At 38.4% G+C, this 25,423-nt stretch overlaps 1 protein-coding gene across 4 annotated transcripts in view; it reads right to left on the bottom strand.

The window, feature by feature from the left end:
• Nucleotides 1-22,749, bottom strand: part of ASZ1 (ankyrin repeat, SAM and basic leucine zipper domain containing 1) — a 72,456-nt gene extending 49,707 nt beyond the window's left edge. For all 4 annotated transcript variants that reach the window (XM_043873229.1, XM_043873230.1, XM_043873228.1 and 1 more), the window contains exons 1-4: nt 22,592-22,749; nt 22,071-22,170; nt 12,179-12,301; nt 10,233-10,344 (exon numbers count right to left, since the gene is read on the bottom strand). In XM_043873229.1, coding sequence (XP_043729164.1) covers nt 10,233-10,344; nt 12,179-12,301; nt 22,071-22,170; nt 22,592-22,696 — 440 coding nt within the window. In that variant the 5' untranslated portion in view covers nt 22,697-22,749. The remainder of the gene's footprint in view (nt 1-10,232; nt 10,345-12,178; nt 12,302-22,070; nt 22,171-22,591) is intronic.
• Nucleotides 22,750-25,423: the final 2,674 nt, after the last annotated feature.

Raw genomic sequence — 25,423 nt, 5'->3', positions numbered from 1 at the left:
AGACCGGGAGCTGACTGTGGCTCAGATCATGAACTCCTTATTGCCAAATTCAGACTTAAGTTGAAGAAAGTAGGGAAAACCACTAGACCATTCAGGTATGACCTAAATCAAATCCTTTACAATTATACAGTGGAAGTGAGAAACAGATTCAAAGGATTAGATCTGACAGACAGAGTGCCTGAAGAACTATGGACAGAGGTTCGTGACATTGTACAGGAGACAGGAATCAAGACCATTCCTAAGAAAAAATGCAAAAAAGCAAAATGGCTGTGTGAGGAGGCCTTACAAATAGCTGTGAAAAGAAGAGAAATGAAAAGCAAAGGAGAAAAGGAAAGATATACCCATTTGAATGCAGAGTTCCAAAAAATAGCAAGGAGAGACAAGAAAGACTTCGTCAGTGATCAATGAAAAGAAATAGAGGAAAACAATACAATGGGAAAGACTAGAGATCTCTTCAAGAAAATTAGAGATACCAAGGGAACATATGCAGATGACACCATCCTTACGGCAGAAAATGAAGAAGAACTAAAGAGGCTCTTGATGAAAGTGAAAGAGGAGGGTGAAAAAGTTGACTTAAAGCTCAACATTCAGAAAACTAAGATCATGGCATCTGGTCCCATCACTTCATGGCAAATAGATGGGGAAACAGTGGAAACAGGGGCTGACTTTGTTTGTTTGGACTCCAAAATCACTGCAGATGGTGACTGCAGCCATGACATTAAAAGACGCTTGCTCCTTGGAAGGAAAGTTATGACCAAACTAGATAGCATATTAAAAAGCAGAGACATTACTTTAACAACAAAGGTCCGTCTAGTCAAAGCTATGGTTTTTCCAGTAGTCATGTATGGATGTGAGAGTTGGACTGTAAAGAAAGCTGAGCACCGAAGAATTGATGCTTTTGAACTGTGGTGTTGGAGGAGACTCTTGAGAGTCCCTTGGACTGCAAGGAGATCCAACCAATCCATCCTAAAGGAGATCAGTCCTGGGTGTTCATTGGAAGGACTGGTGTTGAAGCTGAAACTCCAATACTTTGGCCACCTGATGCAAAGAGCTGACTCACTGGAGAAGACCCTGATGCTGGTAAAGACTGAAGGTGGGAGGAGAAGGGGACGACGGGATGAGATGGTTGGATGGCATCACCGACTCAATGGACATGAGTTTGGGTAAGCTCCAGGAGTTGGTGGTGGACAGGGAGGCCTGGCGTGCTGCGGTCCATGGGGTCAGAAAGAGTTGACACGACTGAACTACTGAACCGAACTGAAGGGAACATTTCACACAAAGGACAAAAAAGGACAGAATAAAGGACAGAAATAGCATGGACCTAACTCATTGGAAAAGACCCTGTTGCTGGGAGGGATTGGGGGCAGGAGGAGAAGGGGACGACAGACGATGAGATGGTTGGATGGCATCACCGACTCGATGGACATGGGTTTGAGTAAACTCTGGGAGTTGGTGATGGACAGGGAGGCCTGGTGTGCTGCGATTCATGGGGTCGCAGAGTCGGACACAACTGAGCAATTGAACTGAACTGAACAGAAGCAGAAGATATTAAGAAGAGGTGGCAAGAATACACAGAAGAACTGTACAAAAAGATCTTCAAGACAAAGATAATCACAATGGTGTGATCACTCACTTAGAGCCAGACATCCTCGAATGTGAAGTCAAGTGGGCCTTAGGATGCATCACTACAAACAAAGCTAGTGGAGGTGATGGAATTCCAGTTGAGCAATTTCAAATCCTAAAAGATGATGCTGTGAAAGTGCTACACTCAATATGCCAGCAAATTTGGAAAACTCAGCAAAGGCCACAGGACCGGAAAAGGTCAAGTTTCATTCCAATCCCAAAGAAAGCAAATGCCAAAGAATGCTCAAACTACTGCACAATTGCATTCCTCTCACATGCTAGTAAAGTAATGCTCAAAATTCTCCAAACCAGGCTTCAACAATACATGAACCGTGAACTTCCATGTTCAAGCTGGTTTTAGAAAAGGCAGAGGAACCAGAGATCAAATTGCCAACATCCGCTGGATCATCAAAAAAGCAAGATCTCCAGAAAAACATCTATTTCTGCTTTATTGACTATGCCAAAGCCTTTGACTGTGTGGATCACCACAAACTATGGAAAATTCTTCTAGAGAAGGGAATACCAGACCACCTTACCTGCCTCCTACGAAATTTGTATGCAGGTCAGGAAGCAACAATTTTAACCGGACGTAGAACAACAGACTGGTTCCAAATTGGGAAAGGAATATGTCAAGGCTGTGTATTGTCACCCTGCTTATTTACCTAATATGCAGAGTACATCATGAGAAATGCTGGGCTGGATGAAGCACCAGCTGGAATGCAGAATGCCTGGAGAAATATCAATAACCTCAGATATGCAGATGACACCACCCTTATGGCAGAAAGTGAAGAAAAACTAAAGAGCCTCTTGATGAAAGTGAAAGAGGAGAGTGAAAAAGTTGACCTAAAGCTCAACATTCAGAAAACTAAGATCATGGCATCTGGTCCCATCACTTCATGGCAAATAGATGGGGAAACAGTGGAAACAGTGTCAGACTTTATTTTTGGGGGCTCCAAAATCACTGCAGATGGTGACTGCAGCCATGAAATTAAAAGATGCTTACTCCTTGGAAGGAATGTTATGACCAACCTAGACATAATATTAAAAAGCGAGACATTACTTTGCCAACAAGTCTGTCTAGTCGAAGCTATGGTTTTTCCAGTAGTCATGAATGGATGTGACTGAACGCTGAGCACCAAAGAATTGATGCTTTTGAACTGTGGTGTTGGAGAAGGCTCTTGAGAGTCCCTTGGACTGCAAGAAGATCCAACCAGTCCATTCTAAAGGAAATTAGTCCTGAATATTCATTGGAAGGACTGATGTTGAAGCTGAAAGTCCAATACTTTGGCTACCTGATGCGAAAAGCTGACCATTTAAAAAGACCCTGATGCTGGGAAAGACTGGAGGCAGAAGGAGAAGGGGACGACAGAGGATGAGATGGTTGGATGGCATCACTGATTCAACGGACATGAGTTTGAGTAAACTCTGGGAGTTGGTAATGGACAGGGAGGCCTGGTGTGCTGCAGTCCATGGGGCTGCAAAGAGTCAGACATGACTGAGTCACTCAACCGAACTGAACTGAAGAACCCAATGGGAAATTAAGCTGTGGCTTCGGCAGCTTCAAACTTCACGATGAACACAATTCAAAGCACTGGGCCTAAACAAAATAGAAAATTTACTAAATTATAATAAAGACACATTTTGCTGGGCCTCTAAGTATATTTAGGGTAAGGGTGAACCAGAATTAAACAAGGTGTTTAGGTTTAGGTTTAACTTACATCACCAAAATACTCCAGGGAGCTTCAACTCCTGAACTTAGATTACATGAGTCCTGGGTTGATAAGTGCCCCAGACACCTTTAGAAATATACAAAATCCTCTCTGATGGATCATCCTAGGCCTCATATTATTCCAACAAGTTTTAAAATGTAATGACTAGCACCTAGTCATGAGTGAGAAGCATAAGAAACTATTGTAAACAGAGACAAACCCACAAAAACCTCAGATACCATAACTGTTACATCTAGACTATATGTTTACCATATTAAAGTTTTATTTGGAGCTTGATTTTTTCAGTGAACAAGAAGTTATAAAATCTTTATAATACTTTATAACTTCCTTATAATGCTGTCAATTTTAAAAAGAACCAAACAGAATTTCTAGAAATAAAAAACTAACTGAAATTATGAACCAAATTGAGGAGTTTAACAATAAATTAGAAGGAAGTGAAATGAGACTCAGTAAGCTAGAAGGCAGATCAGATGCTATTATCCAGAATGTTGCACGGTGAAACAAGATGATGGAAAATAAAGACAGGCATTGAGGTTACAGTGAGAAAGGTCTAACAGATATACATATAGTCACAGACCCCAAAAGAGAAAAGAACAGGGCACAGGTAATACCTAAAGTGACAATGGATGAGACTTCTTCAGAACTGCGGCACCATCCCCAAATTTAGAAGCTTTTCATAATAATGCTTGAAATGGCATATAGAGATGCCTTAATGACAGATATCTACCACATTAAATTGATGTTTTTCTTCATTAGCCATTTTCAAGATGAAACAGAGAAACATTAAAAGAAACTATGAAAATTTTGCCGAAATACATGTATTAGCAGATTTGAAAGTCTACACACAAAGTTTGGGAAGAATATAAAACTTCAAAGCAGATAAAACTTGCTCTTTTAAATAATATTTATCTAATAAATTTGAATATTATTAAGTGTTTACCATAATAATGAACCAGAATGGCTAAGGAAGTAAAATAAATGTTGAAAATTATATAAGAGCAATTAGTGATATTGATGTGCAGCACACATACCCAAATCAAACAACAAACACCAATACGTATATGCATTCAGCAGAACAAAGAAGCAGATAGTCATAGCTATCTGAAGAACTGACAAAACGCTCGTCTCTGTTTAGCTTAACTCAGAACTCAAGTCAGAAAAGCAGGCATTGCTCAAAAAGACTCCCAAGTGTCGGTTGCCTCGGGCAAATGTTTTAGTCAAAGAAAACACTAACTGGTACACATAAAAAATGGTTAAAACAGCAAATTTCATATTATAAATGTTTTACCACAATTTTTAACTTAAAAAAAGGAGGGGGACAAGTAGGACTTAATAACTTTATGGAAACTTTAGAGGAAAAGACACAGGAATCTGGAGCGAGTTCAAGAAAGAGTGACATGAAGAACACTGTGGAAGAGAAGCTAAGGGATGGTTACAGGTACTTGGGCCAAATACCAGGAGCTGCTAGGGATACAGAATCATGAATTACATCGTCAGCACTCACGCTGCCTTAGCACAGAGCAAGCCATTATATGCCGTCAACTCTGCCTACTGAAGCATTCTAACAGTTTCACAATCTTTTAAATACACTATTCAGTATTTTCTTTCAATTTCCAAGCGAATCAACTTTCTTCCTGATTGGGTCAGACATTTTGTTAGGCCACGAAGACTTTGTCATACTCTTATTAATACAGAATCTCTATACAATGGAATACTACTCAGCAATAAAAAGTAACAAATTTTTGACACATACAACTTGGATGAATCTTTAAAATATTATCCTGAGTGAAAAAATTCTGTATAATTACATTGACGTAACATTTCAGAATAGTAAAAAATAGTTTATAGTGATAGAAGTAAGTTCTACAGCACTGGGGAGGGGCATGAGGGAACTTTCTGGGAAGACAAAAATATTCTGTGTTGAGATGTGAGTTATATGAACACGCATTTTTCAGAACTGATTCAACTGCACACTGAAAATCTGAATTTTTCTCACATTTATGTTAATTATACACAATAAAAAAACTTTAAACTATTAAAGAATTTCCTCAGTACATTCAGCAAGACCTCTATAATTAAGTTTAAGGCAAAATGACAGAAAGTAGGTGAAAGAAAGCAATTTGGCAAATGGCTAAGATTAAAATAACATCAATATATATAGGATGAGTGCTCATTTTCTGCAAGAACACCAAAATTGCAACTAGCTGAACAACCATAGACAGGCAAATGTTGGAACCCACCAAAAAAAAGATACCCCAACCAAGGGCAAAGGAGAAGCCACAACAAGATGGCCAGAGGGATAAAACCAAACCTCATACCCGCCAGAGACCCTTGGAGGGCACAAGCAAAACCTTGTGTGCACCAGGGCAGAGGAAAAGGAGCGGTGACCCCCACAAGAGACTGAGCCAAACCTACCTTTGAGTGTTTGAGGGTCTTCTGTGGAGGCGTGAATCAGCAGTGGCCTGCCGTGGGGACAGAGGCTCTGGCGACAGCAGTCCTGGGAGGCATGGCATATAGCCTCTTGGAGGAAATCGCCATTAACCCCACTATAGAGCTGCCGAGCAGGCAACTCACAAACTAGAGAACAAAGTTCTCACATTGCTGCAAAAGTTCTAGGCCCAACAACAGACTTCCCAACCTGGGGATCCATCAAAGGGACTGAGTATCCCCAGGGAATCTTACTTTGAAGGTCAGCAGGATTTGATTACAGAACTTACAAAGGACTGGGGAAACAGACTCTTGGGGGGCACAAACAAAATCTTGTGCATAGCAAGACTCAGGAGAAAGGAGCAGTGACCCAAGAAGACTGAGCCAGACTTGTCTGTGTGTGCTTGGGAGTCTCTGGCAGAGGCGTGGGTTGATGGTGGCCTACCAGAGGGTCAGGATACTGACTACGATAGTCCTAGGAGGCCCGGTGTGCTGGCAAAAGTCCTCTTGAAGGAGGTTGCCATTATCGCCATTATTGCCATTACCCCTACCATGGTTTGGCCTCAACTACAGGGAGGGAATACAGCCCTACACCCATTAGCAGAACATTGGATTAAAGAGTTACTGAGCATGGATGGCTCTGCCTACCAGAACAAGATCCAGTTTTTCCCACAGCCAGTCCCCCCCACTAGGAAGCCTGCAGAAGCCTCTTATCCTCATCCATCAGAGGGCAGACAGAATGAAAACCACAATCACAGAAATCTAACCAAATGATTACATGAACCACAACCTTGCCCAACTCAATGAAACTATGAGCCATGCTGTTTAGGGCCACACAAGACGGATTGGTCACGGTGGAGATTTCTGACAAAATGTCCACTGGAGAAGGCAGTGACAAACCACTGCAGCCTTCTTGCCTTGAGAACCCCACGAACACTATGAAAAGGCAAAGAGATATGACATTGAAAGGTGGGCTCCCCAGGTTGGAAGGTGTCTAAGATGCCACTGGAGACGAGCAGAGAAAGCTCCAGAAGGAATGAAGAGGCTGAGCCAACGTGGAAACAACGCCCAGCTGTGGATGTGTCTGATGGTGAAAGTCAAGTCTAATGCTGTAAAGAACACTACACGGGAACCTGGAATGTTAGGTCCATGCTGCTGCTGCTAAGTCGCTTCAGTCGTGCCCGACTCTATGCAACCCCACAGACGGCAGCCCACCAGGCTCCCCTGTCCCTGGGAGTCTCCAGGCAAGAACACTGGGGTGGGTTGCCATTTCCTTCTCCAAGGCATGAAAGGAAAAGTGAAAGTGAAGTTGCTCAGTCATGTCTGACTCTTAGCGACCCCATGGACTGCAGCCTACCAGGCTCCTCCATCCATGGGATTTTCCAGGCAAGAGTACTGGAGTGGGGTGCCATTGCCTTCTCCCGTTAGGTCCATGAATCAAGATAAATTGGAAGTGGTCAAACAGGAGATGGCAAGAGTGAACATCGACCTTTTAGGAATCAGTAAACTAAAATGGACTAGAATGGGCAAATTTAATTCAGATGATCATTATATCTACTACCGTGGGCAAGAATCCCTGAGAAGAAATGGAGTAGCCCTTGCAGTCAACAAGCATTCGACACGCAGTACATGGGTGTAAGCTCAAAAACAACAGAATGATCTTGGCTCATTTCCAAGGCAAACCATTCAACATTACAGTAATTCAAGTCTATGCCGCAACCACTAATGCTGAAAGAGCTAAAGTTGAATGGTCCTATGAAGACTTACAGGACCTTCTAGAATTAATACCAAAAAAAACCCAAAACAGAAGATGTCCTTTTCATCATCTGGAATGCAAAAGCAGGATGTCAAGAGATACCTAGAGAAACAAGGCAAGTTTGGCCTTGGAGTACAAAATGAAGCAGGGAAATGCCTAACAAAGTTTTAGCAAGAGAACCCCCTGGTCATAGCAAATACCCTCTTCCAACATCACAAGAGACAACTGTACATGTGGACATCACCAGTTGTCAATACTGAAATCAGACTGATTATATTCTTTGTAGCCAAAGATGGAGAAGCTCTATATAGTCAGCAAAAACAAGACTGGGAGCTGACTGTGGCTCAGATCATGAACTTCTTATTGCAAAATTCAGACTTAAATTGAATAAAGTAGAGAAAACCACAAGGTCATTCAGGTATGACCTAAATCAAATCAGTGATTATACAGTGGAAGTGACAAACAGATTCAAGGGATCAGATATGATAGACAAGAGTGCCAGACCAACTATGGACAGAGGTTTGTAACACTGTACAGGAGGCAGTGATCAAAACCATCCCCAAGAGAAATAAATACAAAAAGACAAAATGGTTGTTTGAGGAGGCCTTACAAATAGCTGAGAAAAGAAGAGAAGCAAAAAGCAAAGGAGAAAAGGAAAGACATACCAATCTGAATGCAGAGTTCCGGATAACAGCAAGGAGAGATAAGAAATCCTTTTAAGTGAACAATGCAAAGAAATAAAGGAAAACAATAGAATGGGAAAGACTAGAGATCTCTTCAAGAAAATTAGATATACAAAAGGAATATTTCATGTAAAGATGGGCAGAATAAAGGACAGAAATGCTAAGGACCTATCAGAAGCAGAAGATATTAAGAAGAGGTGACAAGAATAGACAGAACTATACAAAAAAGATCTTAATGACCTGGATAACCACAATGGTAGAATGGTTATCACTCACCTAGAGCCAGACATCCTAGAGTGTGAAGTCATGTGGGCCTTAGGAAACAGCACTATGAACAAAGTGAGTGGAGGTGATGGAATTCCAGCTGAGCTATTTCAAATTCTAAAAGATGCTGCTGTGAAAGAGCTGCATTCAATACACCAGCAAATTTGGAAAACTCTGCCATGGCCACAGGACTGGAAAAGGTCAGTTTTCATTCCAGTCCCAAAGAAGCGCAATGCCAAAGAATGTTCAAACTACTGTACAACTAAGCTCATTTCACATGCCAGCAAAGTAATACTCAAAATCCTTTAAGCACTAGCTAGAATCAAGAATGCCAGGAGAAATATCAATAACCTCAGCTATGCAGATGACACCACCCTTATGGCAGAAAGCGAAGAGGAACTAAAGAGCCTCTTGATGAAGGTGAAAGAGGAGACTGAAAAAGCTGGCTTAAAACTCAACATTCAGAAAACTGAATTCAAATCATGGTATTTGGACCCATCATTTCATGGCAAATAGATGGGGAAACAATGAAAACAGTGACAGACTTTATTTTCTTGGGCTCCAAAATCACTGTTAACGGTGACTACTCATGAAATTAAAAACTTGCTAGCTCCTTGGAAGAAAAGCAATGACAAACCTACATAGCATAATAAAAAGCAGAGACATTACTTCCTGACAAAGGTCCATATAGTCAAAGCTATGGTTTTTCTAGTAGTCATGTATGGATGTGAAAGCTGGACAATAAAGAAGGCTGAGCACTGAAGAATTGATGCCTTCAAACTGTGGTGCTGGGGAAGACTCTTGAGAGTCCCTTGAACTGCAAGGAGATCAAACCAGTAAATCCTAAAGGAAATCAACCCTGAATATTCATTGGAAGGACTGAGGCTGAAGCTGAAGCTCCAATACTTTGGCTACCTGATGCGCAGAGCTGACTCTGACACTGGGAATGATTGAAGGCAGGAGGAGAAGGGGGCAACAGAGGATAAGATGCTTGGATGGCATCACTGGCTCAATGGATATGAGTTTGAGCAAACTCCAGGAGATGGTGAAAGATAGGGAAGCCTGGCATGCTGCAATTCATGGGGCTGGAAACCAGCAGGACTGAGTGACTGAACAACAAAGGGAACTCAACAGCTTCCTCTTAATTTTCATTCTTCTCTTCACCTTTAGTGCAACTAGAACCAAGTGGTACATTTGACTAGTGAATCACTCCCATTTTAAGATCTAGAATTATCTTCCTGTCTGTAATACAGGTAAAATTCTCTTTTTCTTTTTTTCATATTAAATACAGACTAAGACTGTCATTTTCATTATATCCACAGAATACAGAAGGGCTTCCATGCTACTTTACACACCGAAACAGACTTCTGTTGATAAGTGTTTATAAAGAGAATGCTAAGAGGCTTTACTATTATAGCTCAATTATCATATTCTTTTGAGTGTGTAAGTCAAAGGAAAGTGATACAGTTAATAATTGTCTTTCTTCCTCTCTCATCAACTTCTTAGGACATTCTTTTAAAATTAAAATATAAAAGACTACTTTTGATGATATACCTGTCCTTTGATATTCTTATACAATTGGAATCATGACCTTATGACCTATTTTTACTCATCAGTTACATGGCCAAGTAAACACACATTGGTTATGATTTTTAAAAAATCATGCTGTCAAATGTTTAACAAAGAAAAGACTGATAATCAAAGAAAAGTATATCTTCATCATTTTTGAACAAACGGTAAGATTCTTACCTACAAGCGACATTTGGATCAGCATTTCTTGAAAGTAGTAGCTCTACACACTTCAAGATCTTTTCCTCTGAGCCACGAGCAGAACATGCAGTAATCAAAACAGTTTGCTTATCTATAATGAAAGGAAAAGTGAGGAAAACCCCGCACACATCAGAAATCGTAACTAGCTGACTTCTTTTATCATTCAAAGCATTCTAAATATTTATCACATTCTTAAACTTCTGTAACTTATTCCCAAATCTCTTGTTCTTAACAGGTAATTTTGTATTCCTTCACCTAAAAATGAGATGAGGGATGAAATTTCCAAAGTATATCTACAATTCATTTACTAATTTCCTTTCCCTATTCTCATTTCTTCAAGAGAATAGGAAAGTGGTTCAGAGCATGGGCTCTGTGCAGATTTACCACCTGGAACTGAACAGTTTTTGGTTGATTAAAATTTGCCTTGAACACATGGATAAAAAACAATGATTGATATTCTCTGATTTCACTTCTTTGCTTCTCACTCATTTAACAACTCACTGAGCTCTGGCTTACGCCCAATCCCTCCTACTGAAGATGTCCTAACTGCTACACCTATTGGTTTCTTTTTAGTCCTTGCCTACTTGATCCCTCTCAGCTCATCCCATTTCCTAAAACTCTTCTTCCCTTGGCTCCTGTGGCATCAGTGGAGATCAGGGCTAATTAAAAGACAAAAAATAATTCTCAAGTAAGAACTGGGGAACTTAAATTAAGTCATTCCAGCCATGGTTTATATTTGTGGTTCATTATTGACCAAACATAGAAATCTAGATTCTGGTCCCAGTTCTGTCACTGATAAACTATGACTCCAGTGATATCTTAGTTTCTTAGTAGATTTAACTTACAGTTGAGAAGCTAATGTCTGCCCTCTACCTGAGTGGGCCTATGAGATACATAAAATAATTTATGTTGACATGCTGGGTAAAATATGTTTTATAACTGTAAGGTATTCTCTGTTTACAAAAAGCAAAGAAAGAAAACTACTGATCGATTTTTTGGGCAGAACATTTTACACTTTCAAAAATTTAAGTATAGGTTTCATTAAATGATATTTTAAATGACATAATAAAAAGAAAAACCTACCACAGCAACTGATTAAACATAAAACTGTTGCTGACATGAAATTATATAAAATATATAAATGAGACAACAGACTAGAAATAATCTTACAAATATCAAATGCAGTACAAAGTTAATTTGAAAATTCTCACATGAAAACTATATCTGAATTAAAAAGTAAATCTATTATAAACATGTAAAAATATTCAATATAATAATTAAATAAGATTTGCACATACACTCTTATTCAAAGCAATAATGAGTAGAAATTATTCAATAACAAATAAAGAAATGGATTTATTAATTATCTTTGAAACAATTTTTAAGTGATATAATTCAGAATTGAGTTTTAAATTCAAAAGACTGATTTTCAAACAATTTTCCACTAAGTTATCAGTTTTTCAATGTTTTCTTTCACTGTGTTTTACTGTAAAAATAACCAAAACTCTCTAGCACAGATTTTAAAGGTACATATTAATAACACAACCAGTTATAATGGTAATATAAATGGAATCTACCTCTTTGGAAAGAAGGTTTTTCAAAATATCTATGGTTTCTAATTTGGTTTTCTGTTTATGTAACTAACAGGAAGATTTTTTTTTTAAAAAACTCCTCTAAGTTTTTTTCACTTTGCATAATAGTTGTTTGGGGATCAAGAAAAACACAGTAAAAATAATCAGTTACCTCAAACATTTTACCCTTGTTATGATTTTTTAAGAGCCATGTTTTTATTTTGAAGCGAATATATGAAAATAGAGCATGGAAAAAGTATATATCACGACCCCAAAGAGAATATAATTTGGTTTCTAAACAGATAAGTATACAAAGTAAATGCTCACATATTTTAAATATTTAAGACATCTTACCCTTATCAAAGCTTGCATTAGCACCTCTGTCCAGAAGGACCCGAACCAGCTCCACGTTGGAAACACTTGCAGCATACATCAGGGAAGTCCACCCATACTGAAAGCTGGTGTCGACACTGATGCCTGTCAATTCAAAAACAAGCTTTTAAAAGCCTCCTTCACCAAAACAAGCAAACAAATCCCAGTCACATTAATATGTTAAAAGTACTGCACACAGTGACATACACCATGTACTTCACAATGGAAGGGAGTTTCTTGCTAATAATGGTTTAAGAAAAATAGAAAATAATTATATGTGAACTATCATAAAATAGCTAACTTCACTTTTGCTACAGTTCACTTCCATGTCACTATGTTTCAAGAGACTGGATCTGTCAAATATATTTTTCATATATTTGTTGTTCAGCTGCTCAGTGGTTTCTGACTCTTTGCAACCCCATGGACTGTAGCTTTCCAGGATCCTCTGTCCATGGGATTTTCCAGGCAAGAATATGGAGTGGGCTGCCATTTCCTTCTCCAGGGGATATTCCTGACCCAGAGATTGAACCCACGTCTCCCACATCTCCTGCATTAGTGGGTGGATTCTTTACCACTGAGCTACCAGGGAAGCGTGTTTTCATATAATATGTTATCTATATTAGGACAGGTTTTTACATGCTACCTTTTCCTTTCTATGGCAGTTGGGAAGTTTCACAGATGTAAAGTGTCTTTTTAGTTAGAATATTATCACACATGTCTATGGTGGCAAATATCAAAAATACTCCTTATTAAAACTCTCTTAACTTCCTTCCAAATGCAAAATTTAACCATGGGTTACTGGCCAAACATGAGGGTAAAAAGGTAGGTTAGGGTTTGATTATGAAAGCTCTGTTAAGAAATGTAGACTGTACTTTGTGATCCAGAGATTTACATTATTACAACTGTATTATAAAAAGACAATTTAGGTACCTCTGCTGAGAGTGGGATAGGAGGCAGGGAGACCTGGTAATGAGGCTAGAAGTCCAAGCAAAAGTCAGAGCAAGGGCAGTTGAGAAAGAGAAGGAATACAAAAGGATAATTCAAAGGCAGGGTTAGTGGAATGTAAAATTACTTTGAGGAAGAGGAGTGTTAGAAAAATACAAATAGAAAATAACTATGAGATTCTTTGCTTAAAACTTTTGAGGAAGGGGTACATTTTTTCAGCTGTAATTGCTGAGAGGATGGAACATGAATCTAATGCTGTCAGAAGCCTTCTGTCCATCTAACTGGAACAACTATCATAACTGGAAACAACACAGTAAGAAGCAGAGCTAAGAGGTGGAAAGACTCTTGAGAAGGCCCAAGAACAGAATTTAAACCATGGAGCAGAACTTTTCAGAGATCAAGCCCTGAGTCTTTGGAGTAGGAGCACTGACTCCAAGACCCTAGACTACCAGAGAACTAACTCTATGGAGTATCAAATAGTTAGAACTCACACAGAGGAAACAATTTGAATACAACAGCCAGCATCACCCAACCACCCTGTGTAGGACACCTCATCTAAACAACAAACAAAACAAAAATACAAACCCAATCATCAGCAAACAGGATTAACACCTAACTCGGCCATGGCTATCAGAGGAAAAACAAACAAACAAAAAAACTCAGCACAAATCTCACCCTATACAAACTTACACAAACCACTGGACCGACCTTAGGAGGGCAGAAACCAAATGGAAGAAAGAATTCAGCCTTGAAGCCTGGGAAAAGGAGACCTCAAACACAATAGCTTTAAAAAAAATAATGAAAAGACAGAGAAATACTACACAAATGAAGGAACAAACTAGAAACACATAAGTCCAAATAAATGAAGAGGAAATAGGCAAACTATCTGAAGAAGAATTCAGAATAATGATAGTAAAGATGATCAAAAACCTTGAAAACATAATGGAGAAAATGCAAGAATCAATTAACAAAGACCTAGAAGAATTAAAGAATAAACATACAGAGACAAACAACACAATTACTGAAATTAAAAATACTCTAGAAGGAATGAATAGCAGAATATCAAAGCAGAAGAACAATCAGTGAGCTGGAAGATAAAATGGTGGAAATAACTTCTGAAGAGCAGAATAAAGTAAAAACAATGAAAAGAAGTGAGGACAGGCTCAGAGTCCTACGGGACAATATCAAATGCACCAACATCTCAATTATAGGAGTCCCAGAAGAAGAGGAGAAAAAGAAAGGGTATGGGAAATTTTTGAAGAGATTATAATTGAAAATGTCCCCAACATGGAAAAGGAAATAATCAAGTTCAAGAGGCACAAAGTCCCATACAGGATAAACCCAAGGAGAAACATGCCAAGACACTTACTAATCAAATTAACAGAGACTAAACACAAAGAAAGAATATTAAAAGCAGCAAGGGAAAAGCAACAAGTAACATACAAGGGAAACCCCATACGTTTAACAGCTGATCTTTCAGTAGAAACTCTGTAGGTCAGAAGAGAATGGCAGGATATATTTAAACTACTGAGAGGGAAAAATCTACAACCAAGATTACTGTACCCAGCAAGGATCTCATTCAAAATTGATCGAGAAATAAAAAGCTTTTCAGACAAGCAAAACTTAAGAGAATTCAGTACCACCAAACCAGCTTTATAACAAATGTTAAAGGGGCTTATATATAGTCAAGAAAAACAAGAGAAGAAAAAGATCTACAAAATCAACCCCAAACAATTAAAGAAAATTGCACTGGAACATATATATCAATAATTACTTTAAATGTAAATGGATTAAATGCTCCAATCAAAAGACAGAGACTGGATGAATGGATACAAAAACAAGACCCATACATATGCTGTCTACAAGAAACCCACTTCAGACTTCAAGACACATATAGACTGAAAGTGAGAGGACAGAAAAATATAGTCCATGCAAATGGCAAGCAAAAGAAAGCTGGAGTAGCAATCCTCATATCAGACAAAGTAGACCTTAAAATAAAGAATATTACAAGACATAAGGAAGGACATTGCATAATGATCAAGGGATCAATCCAAGAGGAAGACATAACAATTTTAAGTACCCGACCGAAGCGACTTAGCAGCAGCAGCAGCATGCACCCAGCATAGGAGCACCTAAATACATAAGACAAACACTAACAGACATAAAAGGAGAAACTGACAGTAACACAATAATAGTAGGAGACTTTAACACCCCACTCACACCAATGGACAGATCATCAAACAGAAAATTAATAAAGAAACACAAGTCTTAAATGATACATTAGATAAGCTGGATCTCATTGATATCTCAGGACATTCTATCCAAAAGCAGAAGAATACACCTTCTTCTCAAGTGCATATGGAACATTCTCCAGGATAAACCACATCTTGGGTCACAAACCAAACCTCAGTAAATTTAAGAAAATTGAAATCATATCAAGCATCTTCTCCAACCACAATGCTATGAGACTAGATATCAATTACAAGAAAAAAACTGTAAGAACACAAACATATGGAGATTAAACAGCACATTTCTAAATAATCAACAGGTTACTGAAGAAATCAAAAGGGAAATCAAAAAATTTCTAGAAACAAACAACAATGAAAACATGACAACTCAAAACCTATGGGATGCAGCAAAAGCAGTTCTAAGAAGGAAGTTTATAGTAATACAATCCTACCTCAAGAAACAACAACAACAAAAAACATCGAATAGATAACCTAACTTTGCACCTAAAACAACTGGAAAAAGAAGAACAAAAAAACCCCCAAAATTAGTAGAAAGAAATAAATCATAAAGATCCGAGCAGAAATAAATTTTTTTAAAAAATGAAAGAAACAATAGTAAAGATTAATAAAACCAAAAGCTGGTTCTTTGAGAAGATAAACCAAATTTACAAGCCTTTAGCCAGACTCATCAAGAAAAAAGAGAAGAATCAAATCAACAAAATTAGAAATGAAACAGGAGAGGTTACAACAAACAATGCAGATATACAAAGGATTATAAGAGAGTATTATGAACAAGTATAAGGCAATAAAATGCATAACCTGGAAGAAATGGACAGATTCTCAGAAAAGTTCAATCTTCCAAGACTGAACCAGGAAGAAATACAAATTATGAACAACCCAATTACAAGCACTGAAACTGAAGTGTGATAAAATACATTCCAAAAATCAAAAGCCCAGGACCAGATGGCTTCACAAGAGAATTCTACCAAACACTTAGAGAAGAGCTAATGCTTATCCTTCTAAAACTCTTTCAAAAAATTACAGAGGAAGGAACACTTCCAAACTCATTCTACGAGGCCACCATCACCCTGATACCAAAACCAGACAAAGACAACACACAAAAAAGAAAATTACAGGTCAATATCACTGATGAACACAGATGCAAAACTCCTCAACAAAATTTTAGCAAACAGAATTCAGCAACACATCAAAAAGTTCATACACCATGATCAAGTTGGGTTTATTCCAGGGATGCAAGGATTCTTCAATATATGCAAATCAATCAATGTGATATACCATATTAACAAACTGAAAGATAAAAACCATATAATAATCTCAATAGAAGCAGGAAAAGCCTTTGACAAAATTCGGCACCCATTTATGATTAAAACTCTTCAAAATATGGGCACAGAAGAAACCTACCTCAACATAGTAAAGGCCATATGTGATAAGCCTACAGCAAACATTATTCTCAATGGTGAAAAACTGAAAGCATTCCCCCTAAGATCAGGTACAAGTCAAGTGTATCCACTTTCACCCCTATTATTCAACATAGTTCTGGAAGTCCTAGCTATAGCCACCAGAGAAGAAAAAGAAACAAAAGGAATCTAGCTCAGAAAAGAAGTAAAGCTCTCACTGTTTGAAGATGACATCATACTGTACACAGAAAACCCTAAGGAAAATATGAGGAAATTACTAGAGCTAATCAGTGAATTTAGCAATGTTGCAGGATACATAATCAATACACAGAAATCACTTGTATTTCTATATACTAACAATGAAAATCAGAAAGAGAAATTAAGGAATCAATCCCATTCACTATTGCAACAAAAAGAATAAAATAGCTAGGAATAAACTTACCTAAGGAGACAAAAGAACTGTACACAGAAATTTATAAGACACTACTGAAAGAGATCAAAGACAACATAAATAGATGGAAAGATATTCCATGTTCCTGGGTAGTAAGAATCAATATTGTGAAAACAACTATACTATCAAATACAATCTACAGATTCAATGCGATCCCTATCAAATTACCAATGACATTTTTCACAGAACTAGACAAAAAATTTCACAATTCATATGGAAACACAAAAGACCCCAAATAGCCAAAGCAGTCTTGAGAAAGAAAAATGGAGCTGGGGGAATCAATGTCCCTGACATCAGATTAAGCTACAGTCATCAAGACAGTATGGTACTGACCCAAAAACAGAAATACAGACCAATGGAACAAGATAGAAAGCCCAGAAAAAAACCCATGCACCTATGGGTACCTTATTTTTGACAAAGGAGGCAAGAGTATACAAAGGGGCAAAGACAGCCTCTTCAATAAATGGTGCTGGGAAAACTGGACAGCTACATGTAAAAGAATGAAATTAGAACACTTCCTACCACCATACACAAAGATAAATTAAAAATGGATTAAAGGCCTAAATGTAACACCAGAAACTATAAAACTCTTAGAGGAAAACATAGGCAGAACACTCAATGACATAAATCAAAGAAAGATCCTCTATGACTCACCTCCTGGAGTAATGGAAATAAAAACAAAAGTAAACAAGTGGGACCTGATTAAACTTCAAAACTTTTGCACAACAAAGGAAACCATAAGCAAGGTGAAAAGACAACCCTTTGAATGGGAAAAAATAATAGCAAATGAAACAACTGACAAAGGATTTATTTCCAAAATATATAATCAGCTCATACAACTCAATGCCAGAGAAACAAACAACACAATCAAAAAGTGGGAAAAAGACTTAAATGGACATTTCTCCAAAGAAGACATACAAATGGCTAACAAACACATGAAAAGATGCTCAACATTTCTAATTATTAAGAGAAATGCAAATCAAAACTACAATGAGATATCACCTCACACAGGTCAGAATGGCCATCATCAAAAAGTCTACAAACAATAACTTCTGGAGAGGGTGTGGAGAAAAGGGAATGCTCTTGCACTGTTGGTGGGAATGTAAAATGATACAATCACTACAGAAGATGGTATGGAGATTCCTTAAAAAACTAGGAATAAAGCCACCATATGGCCAACCAATCTCACTCCAAGGCATATACCCTGGGGAAACCAAAATTGAAAAAGACACATGTATCCCATTGTTCACTGCAGCACTATTTACAATACCTAGAACATGGAAGCAACCTAGCTGTCCATCGACAGATGAATGGGTAAAAAAGTTGTAGTAATATTCACAAAGGAATATTACTCAGCCATAAAAAGGAACAGATTTGAGTCAGTTCTAATGAAGTGGATGAACCTAGAACCTATTATACAGAGTGAAGTTAAGTCAGAAAGAGATAAATATCGTATTCTAACACATATACAGAATCTAGAAAAATGGTACTGAGGAATTAATTTACAGGGTACAAATGGAGAAACAGACATAGGGGATAGACTTACAGGCATGGGGAGAAGGGAGGAGAGGGTGAGATGTATGAAAAGAGTAACATGGAAACTTATATTACCATATGTAAAATAGACAGCCAACGGGAATTTGCCGTATGGCTCAGGAAACTCAAAAAGGGGCTCTGTATCAACTGAGAGGGGCAGGATGGGGAGAGATGGGAGAGGGGTTCAAAAGGGAGAGGATATATGTATACCCATGGCTGATTCATGTTGAGGTTTGACAAAAAACAACAAAATTCTATAAAGCAATTATCTTCAATTAAAAAATAAATTAATTAAAAAATATTAAAACCTTGGATACAACTCATAATATGAAAGTTAATGCCTTAATAAAATATTAAAATTGCATCAGGAATACTTTTCTGGCATTAAAAATAAACAGTGACATAAAAAAAAGAAAATAACTATCAAGTTTGCTTTGGACAAATGAATGAAAGAATGAGCTAGAGTAAGAAGAAGCACAGATGAGATATCAGGCCTGAGAAGTAGCATAAAGTTTTAGATAGCCACCATCCAGAGTGAGACAGGAAGAGATGGAGGATAAGTGTTAAGAAAGGATGAGAGAGAGCCAGCTGCCCTTAAAACCCTCAAATCAGTCATTAATGGTACACGTCCATGAAGTCATCTAATTTTCCCCAATATCACTGATTGGTTTAGTCACATAAAAAAACTGGTGAACTAATCTAGGTTTGGATCTAAGACTGGGGAGGAGCATAGAAGACATGACACAAAGACAAAGTTATAATGAGGTAGTGAACATAATCCATTAAATTTATGTAAAGCCTTTGCTATATGAAGAGATCAATATTTAAATGGTGAAGTCTCTCTTGAACCTAAGAAATATCTGCTAATTTTTAAGAAAAGAAAGAAAGTAGAATATCTTTCTATTTCAAAGAAGGAAAACTTGCATATGAAAAACCACTGAATACAGCCTTCCCTTAATACCTTATATTTGACAGGTTTTGTAGTCTGGCTATAAAGTGTTTCATCTGCAAAAGGTCATATCACTGAAGAAAGCAAACTTGTTAGGGAGGACTCACTTTATTTCTGTGAAGACTCAGTATTTTTCTGTAGGAACACTAAGGTGCTGAAAGATTATTTGTCAAATTCCCAGTTGTCTAACTTCAATTGATACAAGGTACATGATAATTCCTTGGAGAAAACATCAGAGAACTAAGTATTCTATAAACAATATACTGCTGTCCCAACTTGTCTTCTCTAACAAATTTTTCTCTTTAAACTGCTGCAACTGAAAGCATATGAATAAGATCAGAGAAAAGATCATGTTGTTTTCTCATTATTCTTTCCTTATTGACATTACTGCTCAAACTGTGATAGCAAGAGTAAAAAGGAAAAGATGTGAAGATAAAGATAAGCAAATGTGGCATTTTAGAATAAAAATTCTTAGTAATCATCACCTCTAAACTCAAAAAAGTAAATTATTAAACACATGATGTTCTAAGCATAAGTGCAAAAAGGTAAGTTTAAAAGAATTGACACAAGATATTTTTATTTAGCTCACAAAAAAACATTCAAAATAACACTATATAGTTTGTGGATATATACACACATGGTAAAAGTATAAAGACATGCATAGGAATAAAAAATACCAACTATAGGAGAATGCTAATCTCCAGGAGGAAAAAGTTAAGTCTCTATACATTTTTGAGTGTCCAAAATACTTAATAATTTAAAGAGAAGTAAAAATGTTAGTGCGTAGCAGAAAAGCAAAAACCAGAGGTATCTTTGGACTACTAAAAATGGTTGACTCAAAAGGAGCTTTCATTTTTTTATTAAGATTTCCAACTCATACAGAAATATGTATGACTATGGCAAAAAATTAAAAATATTTTTTAAAGTGTTAAATGATGACCTCTGTGAGGAAATCAGGAGATACTAAAACAGGAGTTACAGGTTAAAGTGAGTGAGACTTCTTCATGTATACCTATGGCTGATTCATGTTGAGGATAGTAGGGGTGAAAGTGGGGACAAAGGTATTCTTCTACTTATACCTATTTGTTATTGGTGTTTTAGAAGGAACTTAAAATTTTTTGTAATTAAAGACACATTTTAAAAGGTTGACAAGGCTCTTTTCAAGTCCTTTCAAGAGACTCCTTCACTTCACTGCATCTAGTCCCACTACTCCCAAGACAAGCTCTCTTTTCTAAAAGAAATTTCTGCCTATTCCATCCCATCCAACACTATGCACACTCCTGCATGTGTTCATATCCTAGTAATAGACCTCTTTCAATTATTCAAATTTTATTTAATTCTTTACCTATGAACTCAAATTCCACTGTCCATAAAGTCACACAATCTTTACTCGTTACAACAGTTAATATTTATATAATGCCTATATGTTCTAAGACTTGTATATACTCTCTCATTTTAATCTCTCCTCCCCCACAAAAAAATAAAAACCCTTTGATACAATGCATCTTGCTTTTGAATATGGGGACATTGAAGCTTAGAAGTTTTCCTAACTTGGTCAGGATTACAGAGCCAAGTGGCAGGCTAGTAATCAAACCCAGAACTGTACTGTTTCCCAAATGATTTACTTTCCATTAAACCATGCATCTCTAGCATAGAAGAAAAACATTTTGCTATACACAATTTTGTGTGGGAATGTTTTACATTTACAAGCTGACAATGGATGCTTATTACTCCTTTGATTAATTTCAGTCAGTATCAACAATTCACACTTCCATGTCAAGGTAATTAAAAAAAAATATTTAGCAAACAGAAAAATGTCATGGGACCCAAGACATAATTAAGTTTTATAGAGAAACAGATGCTCTGGAAGTTTAAATGACTTTCCCAAAGAAGCACACCGAACAGGCGCTAGGCAGGAAAAGGTATCCAGATAGATTCCTACTTTGTTCTCATTCACACACTGACACAACCAACACAGGCCAAGACTTTAACTAAAATGTACATAACTGGGAACAACTCTTGAGAAACACACAATCAAAATTATAGACAGATAAATGTTGAGAAAAGTGAGTCAAGATTATCAAAGAGGGGTAGGATTAGTCAGAGTAGACCTTTCGAAGGAAGTGGAAGAACTGATGGAAGGTAATCAGCAGTAGCATTCCAAATTTGTATTAGAGAAAAAAAAAAAGGCAGAGAGAACTCAGAGTCAAGTAAGATATGCAGGACACTTGATATGACTAACATTCACTGTGCTTCCATTATAAAACCAACTCAAATCTTTTAAAACACGGAATCCCTGTGAATTGAAACAACTGTGCCACGTTTGAAACCATCCCTTGACTCTCACCAGAATCTAGGAGCTCCTCGACCAATGAAATATTGCCTGTGGTCAAAGCCTTCTTAAATGTTTCCTGCCTTTCTTCAACAGGTAACGGTGCTTTTAATTTCTAAGAAAGCAAAAATTAAAAAAAAAAAATTTCTTGTTATACATATTTTCATTCCCACTGCATTGGGAAACAATAACGATTGGTTTTAGGTACATCACTTTAGAGGCGGGGCGGCAGGGGGGGTAGGCAAAATACAAAATTTGTGTCTAATTCATAACTAAAAAGGGATCTTTAGAGGGAATGGGTAATGAGGGGTTCAAACCCAAGTGAAGAGCCATATTGACAACCTAAAAAGGCATATTTGATGGAAAACACAGTAGGGAAATGAGAGGGAAACTGCGAGTCTGTTTGGAGTCCAAAAGCCTGTATTCATGCTGGAAAAAAAAAAGAAAGTTTAGGGAAACACAGGCAAGGAAGTAAGAGGTTTCATGGCCAGGGAAGGCCGATCCAGGTGCGGCCAAGACAAGGCCTCCTTTGCTACCTGAGCTGTCCGGTCGAGATACCCAATCTCCCAGCCGTCATCCTCACTCTCGCTACTCTCGCCTCCACCGGCCACTGCTAGAGCGCGTAGCGGGGCCGCCGCCATGCCACCCGGCCCTCTCCGCACGGCACTGGCCGACTGCCTGCCTACCGGCTCCATCTGCGCCTGCGCACTGGGGAGTGCGTAGACCTGCGCGGGAAAGGCTGTGCAGGCAGGCGCGACGCGCAAGCGCTGGGGCCGTGGACCCTCCAGCGCAGGCGCGTGAGCGCGCGCCGCGGCCCTGAGCCCGTTCTGTCAGTCATAAAACCCTCGTGAGAGGAAAACTGGCCAGCGTGACGGGCTGGCAGACCTGACCTTCTGGCCAGTGCTGCCAATACTTTTCCAGGGCGGGAGTCTTACCATTCTTTCTTCTTAGGGTATTTGCCTGATGAAGTTCTTACAGTTTAAAGAATGCCCCACTTGTGGCAGGAGCGGAGTGGGGTTTCAATGTCACGAAAAGTAGGCTTTTGCTCCCATTCCTTTCACCAGTACCCCCCCCCCCACCCCGCCCCAATCCGCTGTCAAATGTGCGTCCCTTGGCCAATGCTGTTGGCCAGAATATTTCCTCAAGGAGCGTCACCCTCCCATTCAAGTAGCGAGCAGATAAATGGGAGCCGACAAAGGAATCAGGAGAATTCTTCCTTTGAATTTCTTGTGATCGCGATATCGTCGTAAATTTAGAAACTTCAGGACATCAGAACACTTTCACAGATAAATAATATAGAACCCTGAAAGGAAATGATCAAGAAAGGGGACGTCAAGAGAGTGGAACAGACAAGCTGGGAAGAAGAAATGATTTAAACTTTCAGAAAGTAAGCAGTACAAACAACTGCAGGTGAAAGCAGCCCAAACTCACTTTTCTGCATCTACTCTAATTTCTAGATGAAATATTTGTAACATAGTGATTATCTTTGCCAAAATAGACCTATCAGTGAATAGGGCACATGCATGTACCCGAAGAAAATTTTAAAAGAATGTAGCCAGGCAGCAGGGCTTCCCTGGTTGCTCAGCTGGTAAGGAATCTGCCCGCAACGCGGGAGATATGGGTTCGATCCTTTCAGGGTTGGGAAGATTCCCTGAAGGAGGGCATGACAAGCCACTCCAGTACTGGAGTGGGAGAACCCCCATGGACAAAGGAGCCTGGGGGCTACAGTCCCTGGGCCTGCGAAGTGTCTGACAAGACTGAGCGACTGAGCACAGCACGGCCACGCGCCATTCTTAGGACGCGTTACAATCCATGTGGATTTTTCGTTAGGGAGTCTTTGGTGTTAAGATTTTTAAATTACTTACTTCAGAGATTTTCACAGAAAAGTATTTTTAAGTAGTGTGGTTATTTGGGGACAAGATCAGCCTTTCTAAGTGAATTCATTCCATAAATGTTCTGGATCATTGAGCACAGTCAGGCATAACCAAGTTTGGGGAGACAACATCGAAGACAAACTAAGCTGCCTCATGGAACTCACATTCTATGAAGAAAGACAGAAAGCAAGTAAACAAGCAGGACCGTTGCAGATTGTAAGTGAGTCAAAGAAATAAACAAGTGCTCCGTTTTAGAAATCAAGTTATTTGGGTTGTTTCCCAGCCAAGACACTTATTACTGGGAGCTGTGTGCTCCTGGGCAGTTATTTAACCTCTTTCTTCTTCTGTCAGTTCTCTTATCTGTAAAATGGGGATTATGATAGTACTCATCATATAGGGTTGTTTGGAGGATTAAATAAAGTAATGAGCTTGGAATAGAGTCAGGCTCAATGTAAGAGATTAATAAATCTTAGCTACTATTTTTATTATTTTATTTTTATTTATTTATTTATTTTCATTTATTTTTATTAGTTGGAGGCTAATTACTTTACAATATTGTAGTGGTTTTTGCCATACATTCATGCCATTGACATGAATCAGCCATGGATTTACATATGTTCCCCATCCCGATCCCCGCTCCCGCCTCCCTCCCATCCCATTTTTAAATGGAGTAGTTGACCAGAGCAGAGTCATAAATGACAAGGAAGGAGCTAACCATAAGAATTGGGAGAGCAGAGCTTTCTTGATGGAGATGACTAGTACAAAGTCCCTAAGGCAGGAAAAGCTGGGACCCAGGACTGGACTAGGGTGGGGCAGTTGAAGGCTCTAGGAAGCAAAATTTAAGACACTCACTCTCAGGGTCCTGTAAGTTCTGTTTTGCACTCTCGGTGTCTCATTCACTTTCCTTCTTCATTGCCTTTGGACCAGAAAGCCCTGAAGCTGGAACTTCTTTGAAGGAAGGGGTATGTGATGAGAGGACCTTGTTGGCCTTAAGCAAGAATTTTTTAGATTTTACTCTAACAGCAATTGAACACTGAAATATTTAAATTGATAAAAGACATGTTCTGGTGTGTGTGTGTGTGTGTGTGTGTGTGTGTGTGTGTGTGTGTGTGTATGTTTCTATATAAAGATACTCAAACTCTTGTAAAGGAGGTTTTTGGTGCCATTGACTAAGATAAGAGAAGATCAAAGGATCAACTTGACATGAGCATCCCAAAATTAACATAGTCAAAATAAATACTATTTGTAGCTGTCAGATTGGTAGTTGTGTGTTTAGCTGTGGAGCTCAAAAGAAAGGCTGGTCTTACAGATATAAATTTTGGAGTCATCTACACATAATTGATTTTTAAAATGAGAATTTATCTGGCAAGATTTTTTTGTAAATATAAATGCTATAGACTAAATGTTTGTGTCCCCCAGGACCACCTGCTTCCCAAAATTCATATGTTGAAACCTGATCCCCAAATTATGCTATTTGGAGGTGGGGCCTTTGGG

The sequence above is a fragment of the Cervus elaphus genome, chromosome 18 (assembly GCF_910594005.1).
Source record: "Cervus elaphus chromosome 18, mCerEla1.1, whole genome shotgun sequence".
Taxonomy (NCBI): Eukaryota; Metazoa; Chordata; class Mammalia; order Artiodactyla; family Cervidae; genus Cervus; species Cervus elaphus.
Note: the sequence above shows the minus strand (reverse complement) of the source record. Positions and strands in the feature narration are given on the sequence as shown.